Here is a 14111-nt window from a genome sequence, read left to right as displayed (position 1 = left end):
AAAGGGGAAAAAAGGGGGAAATTTTGGGGGGGGGGGAAAAAAAAAAAAAAAAAAAAATTTTTTTAAAAAAGGGGGAAAAAAAAAGGGGGGAAAGGGGAAAAACCCAAAAATTTAAAAAAGGGGGCTCTTTAAAGGGGGATTTTTAAAAAGGGTTTTAAAAGGGGGGGAAAAATTTAAAAAGGGGGGTTTTAAAAAGGGATTTTAAAAAGGAGGGTTTTTAAAAAGGAGGGGGTTTTAAAGGGGGGCCCTTTAAAGGGGGGGGGAAAAAAAAAAAAAAGGGGGGGGGGGAAACCAAAAAAAAAAAAGGGGGGTTTTTAAAAAATTTAAAGGGGGGGGCCCAAAAAAAAAAAAAACCCCAAAAAAAAAACCCAAAAAAAAAAGGGGAAACCCAAAAAAAAATTTAAAAAAAAGGGGGGAAAAAAAAAAAAAAGGGGGGGGGGGAAAAAAAAAAAAAAATTTTTTTTAAAAGGGGGGGGGGAAAAATTTAAAAAAACAAAGGGAATTTTTAAAAAAAAACCCCCCCCCCCAAAAAAAAAAACGGAAAAAAAAAGGGAAAAAAAGGGGGGTTTTTAAAAGGGGTTCCAAAAAAATTTTTGGGGGGAAAAAAAAAGGGGGGGGGGGAATTTAAAAGGGAAAAAAAAAAAAAAAGGGAAAAAAAAATTTTTTTAAAGGAAACCCAAAAAAAAAATTTAAAAAGGGGGGGAAAAAAAAAAAGGGGGGGGGAAAAAAAAAAAAAAAAAAGGGGGGGGGGGGGGGGAACCAAAGGGGGGAAAAAAAAAAGGGAAAAAAAAAGGGGGGAAAAAAAAAGGGGGGGAAAAAAGGGGGGTTTTAAAAAAAATTTTTTTTGGGGTTTTAAATTTTTTGGGGGGCCCCCCGGGGAAAAGGGGGGGGGTTTTTGTTTTTGGGGAAAACCCGGGGGCCCCCCCCCCCCCCCCCCCCCCAAAAAAAAAAAAAACACACACACAAACACACACCCCCAAAAACCCCAACACACACCCCCAAAAAAAATTTCCCAATTTTGGGGGGCCCCAACGGGGTTTTTGGGGGGGGGCCCAAAAACCCCCGGGAAAAAATTCCGGGGGGAAAAAAGGGTTTTTTTTTTTTTTTTTTTGTTTTTTTTTGGTTTTTTGGGTTTTTTTAAAAAAATTTTTTTGGGGAAAAAACCCCCGGGGGGGAAAAAAAAATTTTTTTTTAAAAAAAAAAAAAAAAAAAAAAAATTTTTTTTTTTAAAAAAAAAAAAAAAAAATTTTTTTTAAAAATAAAAAAAAAAAAAAAAACCCCCCCGGGGGGGGGGGGGCCCCAAAAACCCCAAATTTTCCAACCTTCCCCCCCGCCCCCCCAATTTTCCCCCCCCCAAGGTTTGGGCCCCGGGTTTTTTAAATTTTTTTTTTTTTGGGTTTTTCCCCTTTTTTTTTTTTCCCCCCCCTTTTTTCCCCTTTTTTTTTTTTTTAAAAAAATTTTTTTTTTTTTTTTTCCCCCCTTCTTTTTTTTTTCTTTTTTTTTTCCCTTCCTTTTTTTCCCCCTTTTTTTTTTTTCCCCCCTTTTTTTTTTTTCCCCTTCCCCTTTTTCCCTTCTCCCCCTTTTTTTTCCCCCTTTTTTTTTTTTTTTTTTTTTCCCCCCCCCCCCTTTCCCCCTTTTTCCCTTCCTTCCCCCCCCCCCCCCTTTACCCCCCTTTTTTTTTTAAAATTTTTTTTTTTGCCCCCCCTTTTGTTTTTTGGGGGGGGGCCCCCCCCAAAACCCCCCCAAATTTAAGGGGGGGGTGGGGGAAAAATTTTAAAAACCCCTTTTTTTTTTTCCCTTTTTTTTAAAAACCGGGGGCCTCAAAATTTTTGGAAAAAAAATTTTTTTTGTTTTTTTTTCCCCTTTTTTTTTCCCCCTTTTTAAAAAAAACCCCCCACCCGGGGGGTTTTTAAAAAAAAAAAGGTTAAAAAAAAAAAAAAAGAAAAAAAAATCAGAAAGGATAAAAAAAAAAAACCAAAACCCCCAAAAATTTTTTAAAAAAAAAAAAAGGGAAACCCGGGGGGAAAAAAATTCATGTCAAAGATCAATAAAACAAAAAAAAACACATCATATATTTATACTAACAATATCCCCTCAAAAAATACCACAAACATGCTCCTATAAGTGAATTTCCCCAAAAAGGATGGGTTAAGTGTAGCGCTGCTCAAAAATACCCTGCCCAAAACTGGTCTGCTGAAAACAAAGGGGTTCCCAAGGGACCTTTCCCAAACCCCAAAAATAATGTCACATGACTACTACCCTGAATTTCAATATAACTGCCCAAAAGTTTGCCCAACCCCCAAAAAAAAGACTCCCCCGAGTGGGGGTAGGAGGAAATAGCACACTGATTACTTATAAACCCAGTCCATCAGAGAGAGATCAAAGCTGCAGGACGTTTGTTCCTCAGAACAGTTCGGTTTTGTCTGTGTTTTCAAACTGCAGAGGGTAACCGCAGTGTCTGTCCTCAGGTAATCGATGCCATCTCCTTGGCGATATCCAGCTCCCCGGGCTGCAGCCTGCTGGACGTGGATGCCGGCGCCTCCACGCACCGGACCGTCTTCACCTTCGTGGGCTCGCCGGACGCCGTCGTGCAGGGAGCGCTGAATGCCGCCAGGACTGCCTTCAGCCTCATCGACATGACCAGACACTCAGGTGAGCAGGAAGTATTACAGGACTACTTACCAAAAGGACAGGATGTTAACTGAGGTATGTTTCTTGTGCAGGTGAGCACCCCCGCTCCGGAGCGCTGGACGTCTGTCCATTCATCCCGGTGCAGAATGTCTCCATGGACGACTGCGTTCGCTGCGCTGAGACCTTCGGAGAGAAGCTAGCTGAGATGCTACATGTCCCCGGTGAGAAACCATGCTAATAATAATATCCATGAAGCTACGTTAGCATGTGGCTGACCTTCTCTGTGTGGCAGTGTATCTGTACGGACAGGCGGCGAGGAAAGAAACGAGGACAAGTCTGCCGTCAGTCCGAGCTGGAGAGTACGAAGCTCTACCTGAGAAGGTGAGACCCGCTTCCTGTTTCCTCTTCTATGATCAGTGATCTTTAAAAAAGGCATTGTGGGAAATGTAGGATATAAGGAGGGTTGTTGTTTAAAATTAAACGTGACATTAGCTAAGTGTGGTTACTTTAGAAAAGTTCATTAAAGGTCGTTAACCCTAAGCTTGTTAAAGGGGTAAGGGTCTTCCCGGGGTTTTTTTAAAAACCAAAAAAAAAAAAAAACCCCTTTTAAAAAGGGGCCTTTTTGGGTTTAAAACTAAATCTTAACCCCAAAACCGTTAAAACTAAGCTCGTTTAAACCCCAAGCAGGTTTTAAAAACTAAGCCCGTTAAACCCCGGGTCGTTTTAAAACTAAGCTCCCTTAACCCTAAGCTTGTTAAAGCTAAGCTCGTTAAAACCCCAAAACTTGTTTAAAAACTAAAGGGTCGGGTTTAACCCCAAACTTGTTAAAGCTAAGCTCTTAAAACCCCAAAACTTGTTAAAAGCCCCCCAAGCTCGTTTTAAAAAAACAACAAATAAACCCAAATTTTTTCTTTTTTTTAATAAGGGGGGTTTAAAACTTAAAACTCGTTAAACCCCCAAACTCGTTAAAGCAAGCTCGTTAACCCTAAGCTCGTTTTAAAAGGGGTAAGGGTCGTTTTTAACCCCAAACATGTTAAAGCAAAGCTGGTTAACCCTAACTTGTTAAAAAGCTTAAAAAAAGGGGGGGGGGGGGCTCGTTAATAACCCCCTTTAAAACAAAAAGGGGGGGTAACCCGGGGGGGGGGGGTGTGTTTTTTTTTTAAAAAATTTTAAAAAAAATAATGTTCGGCCCTTTTTTTAAAAAAAAAACCCCCAAAAAATGGGGGGGGGGTTTTCCCCCCCCGCCAAAACCCCTTGAAAAAAAGGGAAAAGGGGTGTGTGGGCCCCCGTTTTTTTTAAAAATAAGGGGGGTTAAAAAGGGGGGCCCCCCAAAGGGCTTCCCAATTTAAAAAAAGCCCTTAAAAAGGGGGCCTTAAACCCAAAGGGTTTTTGGTTTAATTTTAAAAAAAGGGGGCCCTAATTTAAAAACAAAAAAAGGCTCGTTTTTAAAAACCCCCCCCAAAATTTTAAACTCTTCCGGGTTTTAAAACCCCCCCTACCCCTTAAAAAGTGGCCCCCGTTTTAAAAAAAACCCAATTGGGGTTAAACTTTTTTTTAAGCCACTTTTTTAACCCCTTTAAAACAAGCTCGTATTTAACCTAAAGAAACCAACCTTAACCCCCACCTTTAAAGCTTGCCTTCCCAAGCTTTTTCCGCTCTTAACCCCCGCATTTTAACCCAACCTTAACCCTAAAACCCCCCAAACTAACCCCGAAAAAACCCAAAATTTTAAAGCTAAGCTGGGTTTAACCCCCCAAGGGCAAGTTTAAAGCTTTTTAAGTCGTTAAACCCCAAACCCCGTTAAAGCTAAGCTTTGTTAACCCTAACTCGTTAAAAGCTAACTTGTTAAAGCTAAACTCGGAAAAGCTAAATCCCTTAAGTAAAATTTTAAAACTCTTTTTAAAACTAAATTGTTAACCCCAAATTAAGCTCGTTTAAAAAAGTGTCCCTAAGCTTTTGGGGTTTTTGTAACCTCGTTCGGGGCCGTTAAGTCCCTTCGCAAAATATTGTAAAATTAAAAGCTAACTTGTTTTAAACCCCAAGCTCGTTTAAAGCTAAGCCGTTTTAAACCCAAAGGTCGTTAAACTAAAACTTTGTTAACCCTAAACCCCTTTTTTAAAGCCCAACTTTTTTAACCCTAAAACTTGGGTTTTAACCCAAACTTGGGTTTAAACCCCAAACTTGTTAAAGCTAAACTTGTTAAAGCTAACTTGGTTTTAACCCCAAACTTGTTAAATTAAAAAAGCTAAACTTTTTAAACCCAAATTGTTAAAACTAAACCGTTTAAAAACTAACCCTTTTTAAACCCCAAACTTGTTAAAAACTTTAAAAAGTTAAAGCTAAACTCGTTAACCCTAAGCCGTTAAAACTAAGCTCGTTAACCTAAAACCCCGTTAAAGCAAGCTTGTTTAAACCCCAAAAAATTTTTAAAAGCTAAACTTGTTAAACCCCAACTTGTTTTAAAACTAAACTGTTAAAACCAAACTTTTTAAAGCTAAAAATTGTTTAAAGCTAAACTTGTAAAGCTAAACTTGTTAAAGCTAAAATTGTTAACGCTAAAAATTGTTAAAGCTAAACTTGTTTTAAAGCTAAACTTGTTTTAACGCTTAAAAATTGTTAAAAAGCTAAACCCTTTTTAACGCTAAAATTTTTAACGCAAAAATGGGTTTAAAGTTTAAAATTGTTTCCCCTAAAATTTTTAACGCTAAACTTGTTAAAGCTAAACTTGTTAAAACTAAAATTTTTAAAGCTAAAATTGTTAAAAGCAAAATTGGGTTAAAAATAAACTTTTAACGCTAAACTTGTTAACGCTTTAAAAATTTTTAAGGGTTTAAAATTGTTAAAGCTAAACTTTTTAACCCCTAAACTTTTTAACGCCCTTTAAAAAAATTGTTTAAAGGAAAAAATTTTTTTAAAGCAAAAAATTTTTAAAACTAAATTGTTAAAACAAAAATTGTTAAAGCTAAACTTGTTAAAATTTAAAATTGTTAACCTAAAAATTGTTTAAAGAAAATTGTTAACCCCCAAACTTTTTTTAAAGCAAAAATTTTTTTAAAAGCTAAACTTGTTTTAAGCTCCCCTTTTTTAAAGCTAAACTGTTTCCGCTAAACTTTTTTAAAGCTAAACTTGAAACGCTAAAAATTGTTAAAGTAAACTTGTTAACCTTAAAATTTTTAAAAGCTAAACTTGTTAAAGGTAAAATTATTAAAGGGTAAACTAGTTTCCCAAATTTTAAAAACTTGTTAAAAAAAACTTGTTAAACTAAACTTGTTTAAAACTAAACTTGTTAACCCCAACTGGTTAAAAACTAAACGGGGAAAACCCCAACTTTTTAACCCAAACTTGTTTTAAAACAAAAAATTTTTAAAGCAAACTTGTTTTTAAACCCCAAAAAGTTTAAAAACTTTAAAAAGTTTAAACCCAAACTTGTTAAACCAAATTGTTAAAAAATTTTTAAGAAAACGTTTTTCCCAAAAAAAAGTTAAGCTAACTGTAATGCTAACCTGTTAAACCCCAAACTTGTTTTAAAACTAAAACTTGTTTAAACCCCAAAAATTTTTAAAACTAAACTTTTTTTTTAAAAAAAAAAACTTGTTAAAGCTAAACTTGGGTTAAAACCCCAACTTGTTAACGCTAAACTTGTTAAAGGGTAAACTGTTAAAGAAAACCCTTTTTTAAAAACTAAACTTGTTTAATTGTTAAAAAGCTAAACTTGGTTTTAAAAACCCAAACTTTTTTAACGCTTAAAAATTGTTAAAGCTAAACTTGTTAAGCCAAAAATTGTTAAGCTAACTTGTTTAAAAATAAAAACTTGTTAAAGCAAAAATTGTTAAAGCTTAAAATTGTTAAAGCTAACTTGTTAAAGCTAAACTTGTTAAAGCAAAAAATTTTTAACGCTAAACTTTGTTAAAAGGGTAAACTTGGGTTTAACCCCTAAATTTTTTAAAGCTAAATTGTTAACGCAAAAATTGTTAACGCTAAACTTGTTATAGCTAAGCTTGTAACGCTAAACTTGTTAACGCTAAAACTTGTTATAGCTAAACTTGTTAAAGCTAAGGCTTGTTAACGCTAAACCTTGTTAACGCTAAACTTGTTAAGCTAAACTTGTTAACGCTAAACTTGTTAAAGCTAAACTTGTTAAAGCTAAACTTGTTAAAGCTAAACTTGTTAACGCATAGACTTGTTAACGCTTAAACTTGTTAAAGCTAAACTTGTTAACGCTAAACTTGTTAACGCTAAACTTGTTAAGCTAAACTTGTTAACGCTAAACTTGTTAAAAGCTAAACTTGTTAACGCTAAACTTGTTAACGCTAAACTTGTTAAAGCTAAACTTGTTAACGCTAAACTTGTTAAAGCTAAACTTGTTAACGCTAAACTTGTTAACGCTAAACTTGTTAAAGCTAAACTTGTTAACGCTAAACTTGTTAACGCTAAACTTGTTAACGCTAAACTTGTTAACGCTAAACTTGTTAACGCTAAACTTGTTAACGCTAAACTTGTTAACGCTAAACTTGTTAACGCTAAACTTGTTAAAGCTAAACTTGTTAACGCTAAACTTGTTAACGCTAAACTTGTTAACGCTAAACTTGTTAACGCTAAACTTGTTAACGCTAAACTTGTTAACGCTAAACTTGTTAACGCTAAACTTGTTAAAGCTAAACTTGTTAACGCTAAACTTGTTAACGCTAAACTTGTTAACGCTAAACTTGTTAACGCTAAACTTGTTAACGCTAAACTTGTTAACGCTAAACTTGTTAACGCTAAACTTGTTAACGCTAAACTTGTTAACGCTAAACTTGTTAACGCTAAACTTGTTAACGCTAAACTTGTTAACGCTAAACTTGTTAAAGCTAAACTTGTTAAAGCTAAACTTGTTAACGCTAAACTTGTTAAAGCTAAACTTGTTAACGCTAAACTTGTTAACGCTAAACTTGTTAACGCTAAACTTGTTAACGCTAAACTTGTTAACGCTAAACTTGTTAACGCTAAACTTGTTAAAGCTAAACTTGTTAACGCTAAACTTGTTAAAGCTAAACTTGTTAACGCTAAACTTGTTAACGCTAAACTTGTTAAAGCTAAACTTGTTAACGCTAAACTTGTTAACGCTAAACTTGTTAACGCTAAACTTGTTAAAGCTAAACTTGTTAAAGCTAAACTTGTTAACGCTAAACTTGTTAAAGCTAAACTTGTTAACGCTAAACTTGTTAACGCTAAACTTGTTAAAGCTAAACTTGTTAACGCTAAACTTGTTAACGCTAAACTTGTTAAAGCTAAACTTGTTAACGCTAAACTTGTTAAAGCTAAACTTGTTAACGCTAAACTTGTTAACGCTAAACTTGTTAACGCTAAACTTGTTAACGCTAAACTTGTTAAAGCTAAACTTGTTAAAGCTAAACTTGTTAACGCTAAACTTGTTAACGCTAAACTTGTTAACGCTAAACTTGTTAAAGCTAAACTTGTTAACGCTAAACTTGTTAAAGCTAAACTTGTTAACGCTAAACTTGTTAACGCTAAACTTGTTAACGCTAAACTTGTTAACGCTAAACTTGTTAACGCTAAACTTGTTAACGCTAAACTTGTTAACGCTAAACTTGTTAACGCTAAACTTGTTAACGCTAAACTTGTTAACGCTAAACTTGTTAACGCTAAACTTGTTAACGCTAAACTTGTTAACGCTAAACTTGTTAACGCTAAACTTGTTAACGCTAAACTTGTTAAAGCTAAACTTGTTAACGCTAAACTTGTTAACGCTAAACTTGTTAACGCTAAACTTGTTAAAGCTAAACTTGTTAACGCTAAACTTGTTAACGCTAAACTTGTTAACGCTAAACTTGTTAACGCTAAACTTGTTAACGCTAAACTTGTTAAAGCTAAACTTGTTAACGCTAAACTTGTTAACGCTAAACTTGTTAACGCTAAACTTGTTAACGCTAAACTTGTTAACGCTAAACTTGTTAACGCTAAACTTGTTAAAGCTAAACTTGTTAACGCTAAACTTGTTAACGCTAAACTTGTTAACGCTAAACTTGTTAACGCTAAACTTGTTAAAGCTAAACTTGTTAACGCTAAACTTGTTAAAGCTAAACTTGTTAACGCTAAACTTGTTAAAGCTAAACTTGTTAAAGCTAAACTTGTTAACGCTAAACTTGTTAACGCTAAACTTGTTAACGCTAAACTTGTTAACGCTAAACTTGTTAAAGCTAAACTTGTTAAAGCTAAACTTGTTAACGCTAAACTTGTTAAAGCTAAACTTGTTAACGCTAAACTTGTTAAAGCTAAACTTGTTAACGCTAAACTTGTTAAAGCTAAACTTGTTAACGCTAAACTTGTTAAAGCTAAACTTGTTAACGCTAAACTTGTTAACGCTAAACTTGTTAACGCTAAACTTGTTAACGCTAAACTTGTTAAAGCTAAACTTGTTAACGCTAAACTTGTTAACGCTAAACTTGTTAAAGCTAAACTTGTTAACGCTAAACTTGTTAACGCTAAACTTGTTAAAGCTAAACTTGTTAACGCTAAACTTGTTAAAGCTAAACTTGTTAACGCTAAACTTGTTAACGCTAAACTTGTTAAAGCTAAACTTGTTAACGCTAAACTTGTTAACGCTAAACTTGTTAACGCTCAGCTTGTTAAAGCTAAACTTGTTAACGCTAAACTTGTTAACGCTAAACTTGTTAACGCTAAACTTGTTAAAGCTAAACTTGTTAACGCTAAACTTGTTAACGCTCAGCTTGTTAACGCTCAGCTTGTTAACGCTAAACTTGTTAAAGCTAAACTTGTTAACGCTCAGCTTGTTAAAGCTAAACTTGTTAACGCTAAACTTGTTAACGCTAAGCTTGTTAACGCTCAGCTTGTTAAAGCTAAACTTGTTAACGCTAAACTTGTTAACGCTCAGCTTGTTAACGCTCAGCTTGTTAACGCTCAACTTGTTAACGCTCAGCTTGTTAACGCTCAGCTTGTTAAAGCTAAACTTGTTAACGCTAAGCTTGTTAACGCTAAACTTGTTAACGCTAAACTTGTTAACGCTAAACTTGTTAACGCTAAACTTGTTAACGCTAAACTTGTTAACGCTAAACTTGTTAACGCTAAACTTGTTAACGCTAAACTTGTTAAAGCTAAACTTGTTAACGCTAAACTTGTTAACGCTAAACTTGTTAAAGCTAAACTTGTTAACGCTAAACTTGTTAACGCTAAACTTGTTAACGCTAAACTTGTTAACGCTAAACTTGTTAAAGCTAAACTTGTTAACGCTCAACTTGTTAACGCTAAGCTTGTTAACGCTAAACTTGTTAAAGCTAAACTTGTTAAAGCTAAACTTGTTAAAGCTAAACTTGTTAAAGCTAAACTTGTTAACGCTAAACTTGTTAACGCTAAACTTGTTAACGCTAAACTTGTTAAAGCTAAACTTGTTAAAGCTAAACTTGTTAACGCTAAACTTGTTAAAGCTAAACTTGTTAAAGCTAAACTTGTTAACGCTAAACTTGTTAACGCTAAACTTGTTAAAGCTAAACTTGTTAAAGCTAAACTTGTTAAAGCTAAACTTGTTAACGCTAAACTTGTTAACGCTAAACTTGTTAAAGCTAAACTTGTTAAAGCTAAACTTGTTAAAGCTAAACTTGTTAAAGCTAAACTTGTTAACGCTAAGCTTGTTAAAGCTAAACTTGTTAAAGCTAAACTTGTTAAAGCTAAACTTGTTAACGCTAAACTTGTTAACGCTAAACTTGTTAACGCTAAACTTGTTAACGCTAAACTTGTTAACGCTAAACTTGTTAAAGCTAAACTTGTTAACGCTCAGCTTGTTAACGCTAAACTTGTTAACGCTAAACTTGTTAACGCTAAACTTGTTAAAGCTAAACTTGTTAAAGCTAAACTTGTTAAAGCTAAACTTGTTAACGCTAAGCTTGTTAACGCTCAGCTTGTTAACGCTCAGCTTGTTAAAGCTCAGCTTGTTAAAGCTAAACTTGTTAACGCTCAGCTTGTTAACGCTCAGCTTGTTAACGCTCAGCTTGTTAAAGCTCAGCTTGTTAAAGCTAAACTTGTTAAAGCTAAACTTGTTAAAGCTAAACTTGTTAAAGCTAAACTTGTTAACGCTAAACTTGTTAACGCTCAGCTTGTTAACGCTCAGCTTGTTAACGCTCAGCTTGTTAAAGCTCAGCTTGTTAAAGCTAAACTTGTTAACGCTCAGCTTGTTAACGCTCAGCTTGTTAACGCTCAGCTTGTTAAAGCTCAGCTTGTTAAAGCTAAACTTGTTAAAGCTAAACTTGTTAAAGCTAAACTTGTTAAAGCTAAACTTGTTAACGCTAAACTTGTTAACGCTAACTTGTTAACGCTAAACTTGTTAAAGCTAAACTTGTTAAAGCTAAACTTGTTAACGCTAAACTTGTTAAAGCTAAACTTGTTAAAGCTAAACTTGTTAACGCTAAACTTGTTAACGCTAAACTTGTTAACGCTAAACTTGTTAACGCTAAACTTGTTAACGCTCAGCTTGTTAAAGCTAAACTTGTTAAAGCTAAACTTGTTAAAGCTAAACTTGTTAACGCTAAACTTGTTAACGCTAAACTTGTTAACGCTAAACTTGTTAACGCTAAACTTGTTAAAGCTAAACTTGTTAAAGCTAAACTTGTTAACGCTAAACTTGTTAAAGCTAAACTTGTTAAAGCTAAACTTGTTAACGCTCAGCTTGTTAAAGCTAAACTTGTTAACGCTAAACTTGTTAACGCTAAACTTGTTAACGCTAAACTTGTTAACGCTAAACTTGTTAACGCTAAGCTTGTTAAAGCTAAACTTGTTAACGCTAAACTTGTTAAAGCTAAACTTGTTAACGCTAAACTTGTTAACGCTAAGCTTGTTAACGCTAAACTTGTTAACGCTAAACTTGTTAACGCTCAGCTTGTTAACGCTAAACTTGTTAACGCTCAGCTTGTTAAAGCTAAACTTGTTAACGCTCAGCTTGTTAACGCTCAGCTTGTTAAAGCTCAGCTTGTTAACGCTAAACTTGTTAACGCTAAACTTGTTAAAGCTAAACTTGTTAAAGCTAAACTTGTTAACGCTCAGCTTGTTAACGCTCAGCTTGTTAACGCTCAGCTTGTTAAAGCTCAGCTTGTTAAGCTAAACTTGTTAACGCTCAGCTTGTTAACGCTCAGCTTGTTAACGCTCAGCTTGTTAAAGCTCAGCTTGTTAAAGCTAAACTTGTTAAAGCTAAACTGTTAAAGCTAAACTTGTTAAAGCTAAACTTGTTAACGCTAAACTTGTTAACGCTCAGCTTGTTAACGCTCAGCTTGTTAACGCTCAGCTTGTTAAAGCTCAGCTTGTTAAAGCTAAACTTGTTAACGCTCAGCTTGTTAACGCTCAGCTTGTTAACGCTCAGCTTGTTAAAGCTCAGCTTGTTAAAGCTAAACTTGTTAAAGCTAAACTTGTTAAAGCTAAACTTGTTAAAGCTAAACTTGTTAACGCTAAACTTGTTAACGCTAAACTTGTTAACGCTAAACTTGTTAAAGCTAAACTTGTTAAAGCTAAACTTGTTAACGCTAAACTTGTTAAAGCTAAACTTGTTAAAGCTAAACTTGTTAACGCTAAACTTGTTAACGCTAAACTTGTTAACGCTAAACTTGTTAACGCTAAACTTGTTAACGCTCAGCTTGTTAAAGCTAAACTTGTTAAAGCTAAACTTGTTAAAGCTAAACTTGTTAACGCTAAACTTGTTAACGCTAAACTTGTTAACGCTAAACTTGTTAACGCTAAACTTGTTAAAGCTAAACTTGTTAAAGCTAAACTTGTTAACGCTAAACTTGTTAAAGCTAAACTTGTTAAAGCTAAACTTGTTAACGCTCAGCTTGTTAAGCTAAACTTGTTAACGCTAAACTTGTTAACGCTAAACTTGTTAACGCTAAACTTGTTAACGCTAAACTTGTTAACGCTCAGCTTGTTAAAGCTAAACTTGTTAACGCTAAACTTGTTAAAGCTAAACTTGTTAACGCTAAACTTGTAACGCTCAGCTTGTTAACGCTAAACTTGTTAACGCTAAACTTGTTAACGCTCAGCTTGTTAACGCTAAACTTGTTAACGCTCAGCTTGTTAAAGCTAAACTTGTTAACGCTCAGCTTGTTAACGCTCAGCTTGTTAAAGCTCAGCTTGTTAACGCTAAACTTGTTAACGCTAAACTTGTTAAAGCTAAACTTGTTAACGCTCAGCTTGTTAAAGCTAAACTTGTTAACGCTAAACTTGTTAAAGCTAAACTTGTTAACGCTAAACTTGTTAACGCTCAGCTTGTTAACGCTAAACTTGTTAACGCTAAACTTGTTAACGCTCAGCTTGTTAACGCTAAACTTGTTAACGCTCAACTTGTTAAAGCTAAACTTGTTAACCGCTAAACTTGTTAACGCTCAGCTTGTTAACGCTAAACTTGTTAACGCTAAACTTGTTAAAGCTAAACTTGTTAACGCTAAACTTGTTAACGCTAAACTTGTTAACGCTCAGCTTGTTAACGCTAAACTTGTTAAAGCTAAACTTGTTAACGCTAAACTTGTTAAAGCTAAACTTGTTAACGCTAAACTTGTTAAAGCTAAACTTGTTAACGCTAAACTTGTTAACGCTAAACTTGTTAAAGCTAAACTTGTTAAAGCTAAACTTGTTAACGCTAAACTTGTTAACGCTAAACTTGTTAACGCTCAGCTTGTTAAAGCTAAACTTGTTAACGCTAAACTTGTTAAAGCTAAACTTGTTAACGCTAAACTTGTTAAAGCTAAACTTGTTAAAGCTAAACTTGTTAACGCTAAACTTGTTAAAGCTAACTTGTTAACGCTAAACTTGTTAACGCTAAACTTGTTAAAGCTAACTTGTTAAAGCTAACTTGTTAACGCTAAACTTGTTAAAGCTAAACTTGTTAAAGCTAAACTTGTTAACGCTAAACTTGTTAAAGCTAAACTTGTTAACGCTAACTTGTTAACGCTCAGCTTGTTAACGCTCAGCTTGTTAAAGCTCAGCTTGTTAACGCTCAGCTTGTTAACGCTCAGCTTGTTAAAGCTAAACTTGTTAAAGGTTATTATAAGTATTCATTTCTGTCCTGCAGTTGAAGAGTCCTGATTGGTCGCCTGACTTTGGCCCTGCCCAGTTCGTGCCGTCATGGGGCGCCACGGTAACTGGTGCTCGAAAGTTCCTGATTGCGTTCAACGTGAACCTGATCGCCACCAAGGAGCAGACTCATCGCATCGCCCTCGACCTCCGGGAGCAGGGCCGCGGCAAGGACCAGGTGCATGCTGGGAGTCTGAGTTCTCAAATGTAGTAGCTTTATCTCATAACTCTTACTCTTAAATGAACTCTGCTCCCCCAGCCCGGCCGGCTGCAGAAGCTCCAAGCTCTGGGCTGGTTCCTGGAGGAGGAGAACCTGGCTCAGGTGTCCACCAACATCCTGGACTTTCAGAGGACCCCCCTCCACACTGTTTACCTGGAGGTCTGCAGGGAGGCCCAGGTGAGAGACGCTC

The 14111-nt window shown here is 35.1% G+C and overlaps 1 protein-coding gene across 1 annotated transcript in view; it reads left to right on the top strand.

Annotated features, from left to right (window-relative positions):
* ftcd (formimidoyltransferase cyclodeaminase) overlaps window positions 1–14111 on the top strand; it is a 32098-nt gene that overhangs the window by 8099 nt on the left and 9888 nt on the right. Inside the window, exons 2-6 of the mRNA XM_063878187.1 lie at window positions 2365–2652; window positions 2724–2852; window positions 2924–3012; window positions 13700–13879; window positions 13961–14098. Coding sequence (XP_063734257.1) covers window positions 2365–2652; window positions 2724–2852; window positions 2924–3012; window positions 13700–13879; window positions 13961–14098 — 824 coding nt within the window. The remainder of the gene's footprint in view (window positions 1–2364; window positions 2653–2723; window positions 2853–2923; window positions 3013–13699; window positions 13880–13960; window positions 14099–14111) is intronic.

This window comes from Eleginops maclovinus, chromosome 24 (assembly GCF_036324505.1).
Source record: "Eleginops maclovinus isolate JMC-PN-2008 ecotype Puerto Natales chromosome 24, JC_Emac_rtc_rv5, whole genome shotgun sequence".
Taxonomy (NCBI): Eukaryota; Metazoa; Chordata; class Actinopteri; order Perciformes; family Eleginopidae; genus Eleginops; species Eleginops maclovinus.
The sequence above is the reverse complement of the archived record's forward strand: the minus strand, read 5'-3'. Positions and strand labels throughout refer to the sequence as shown.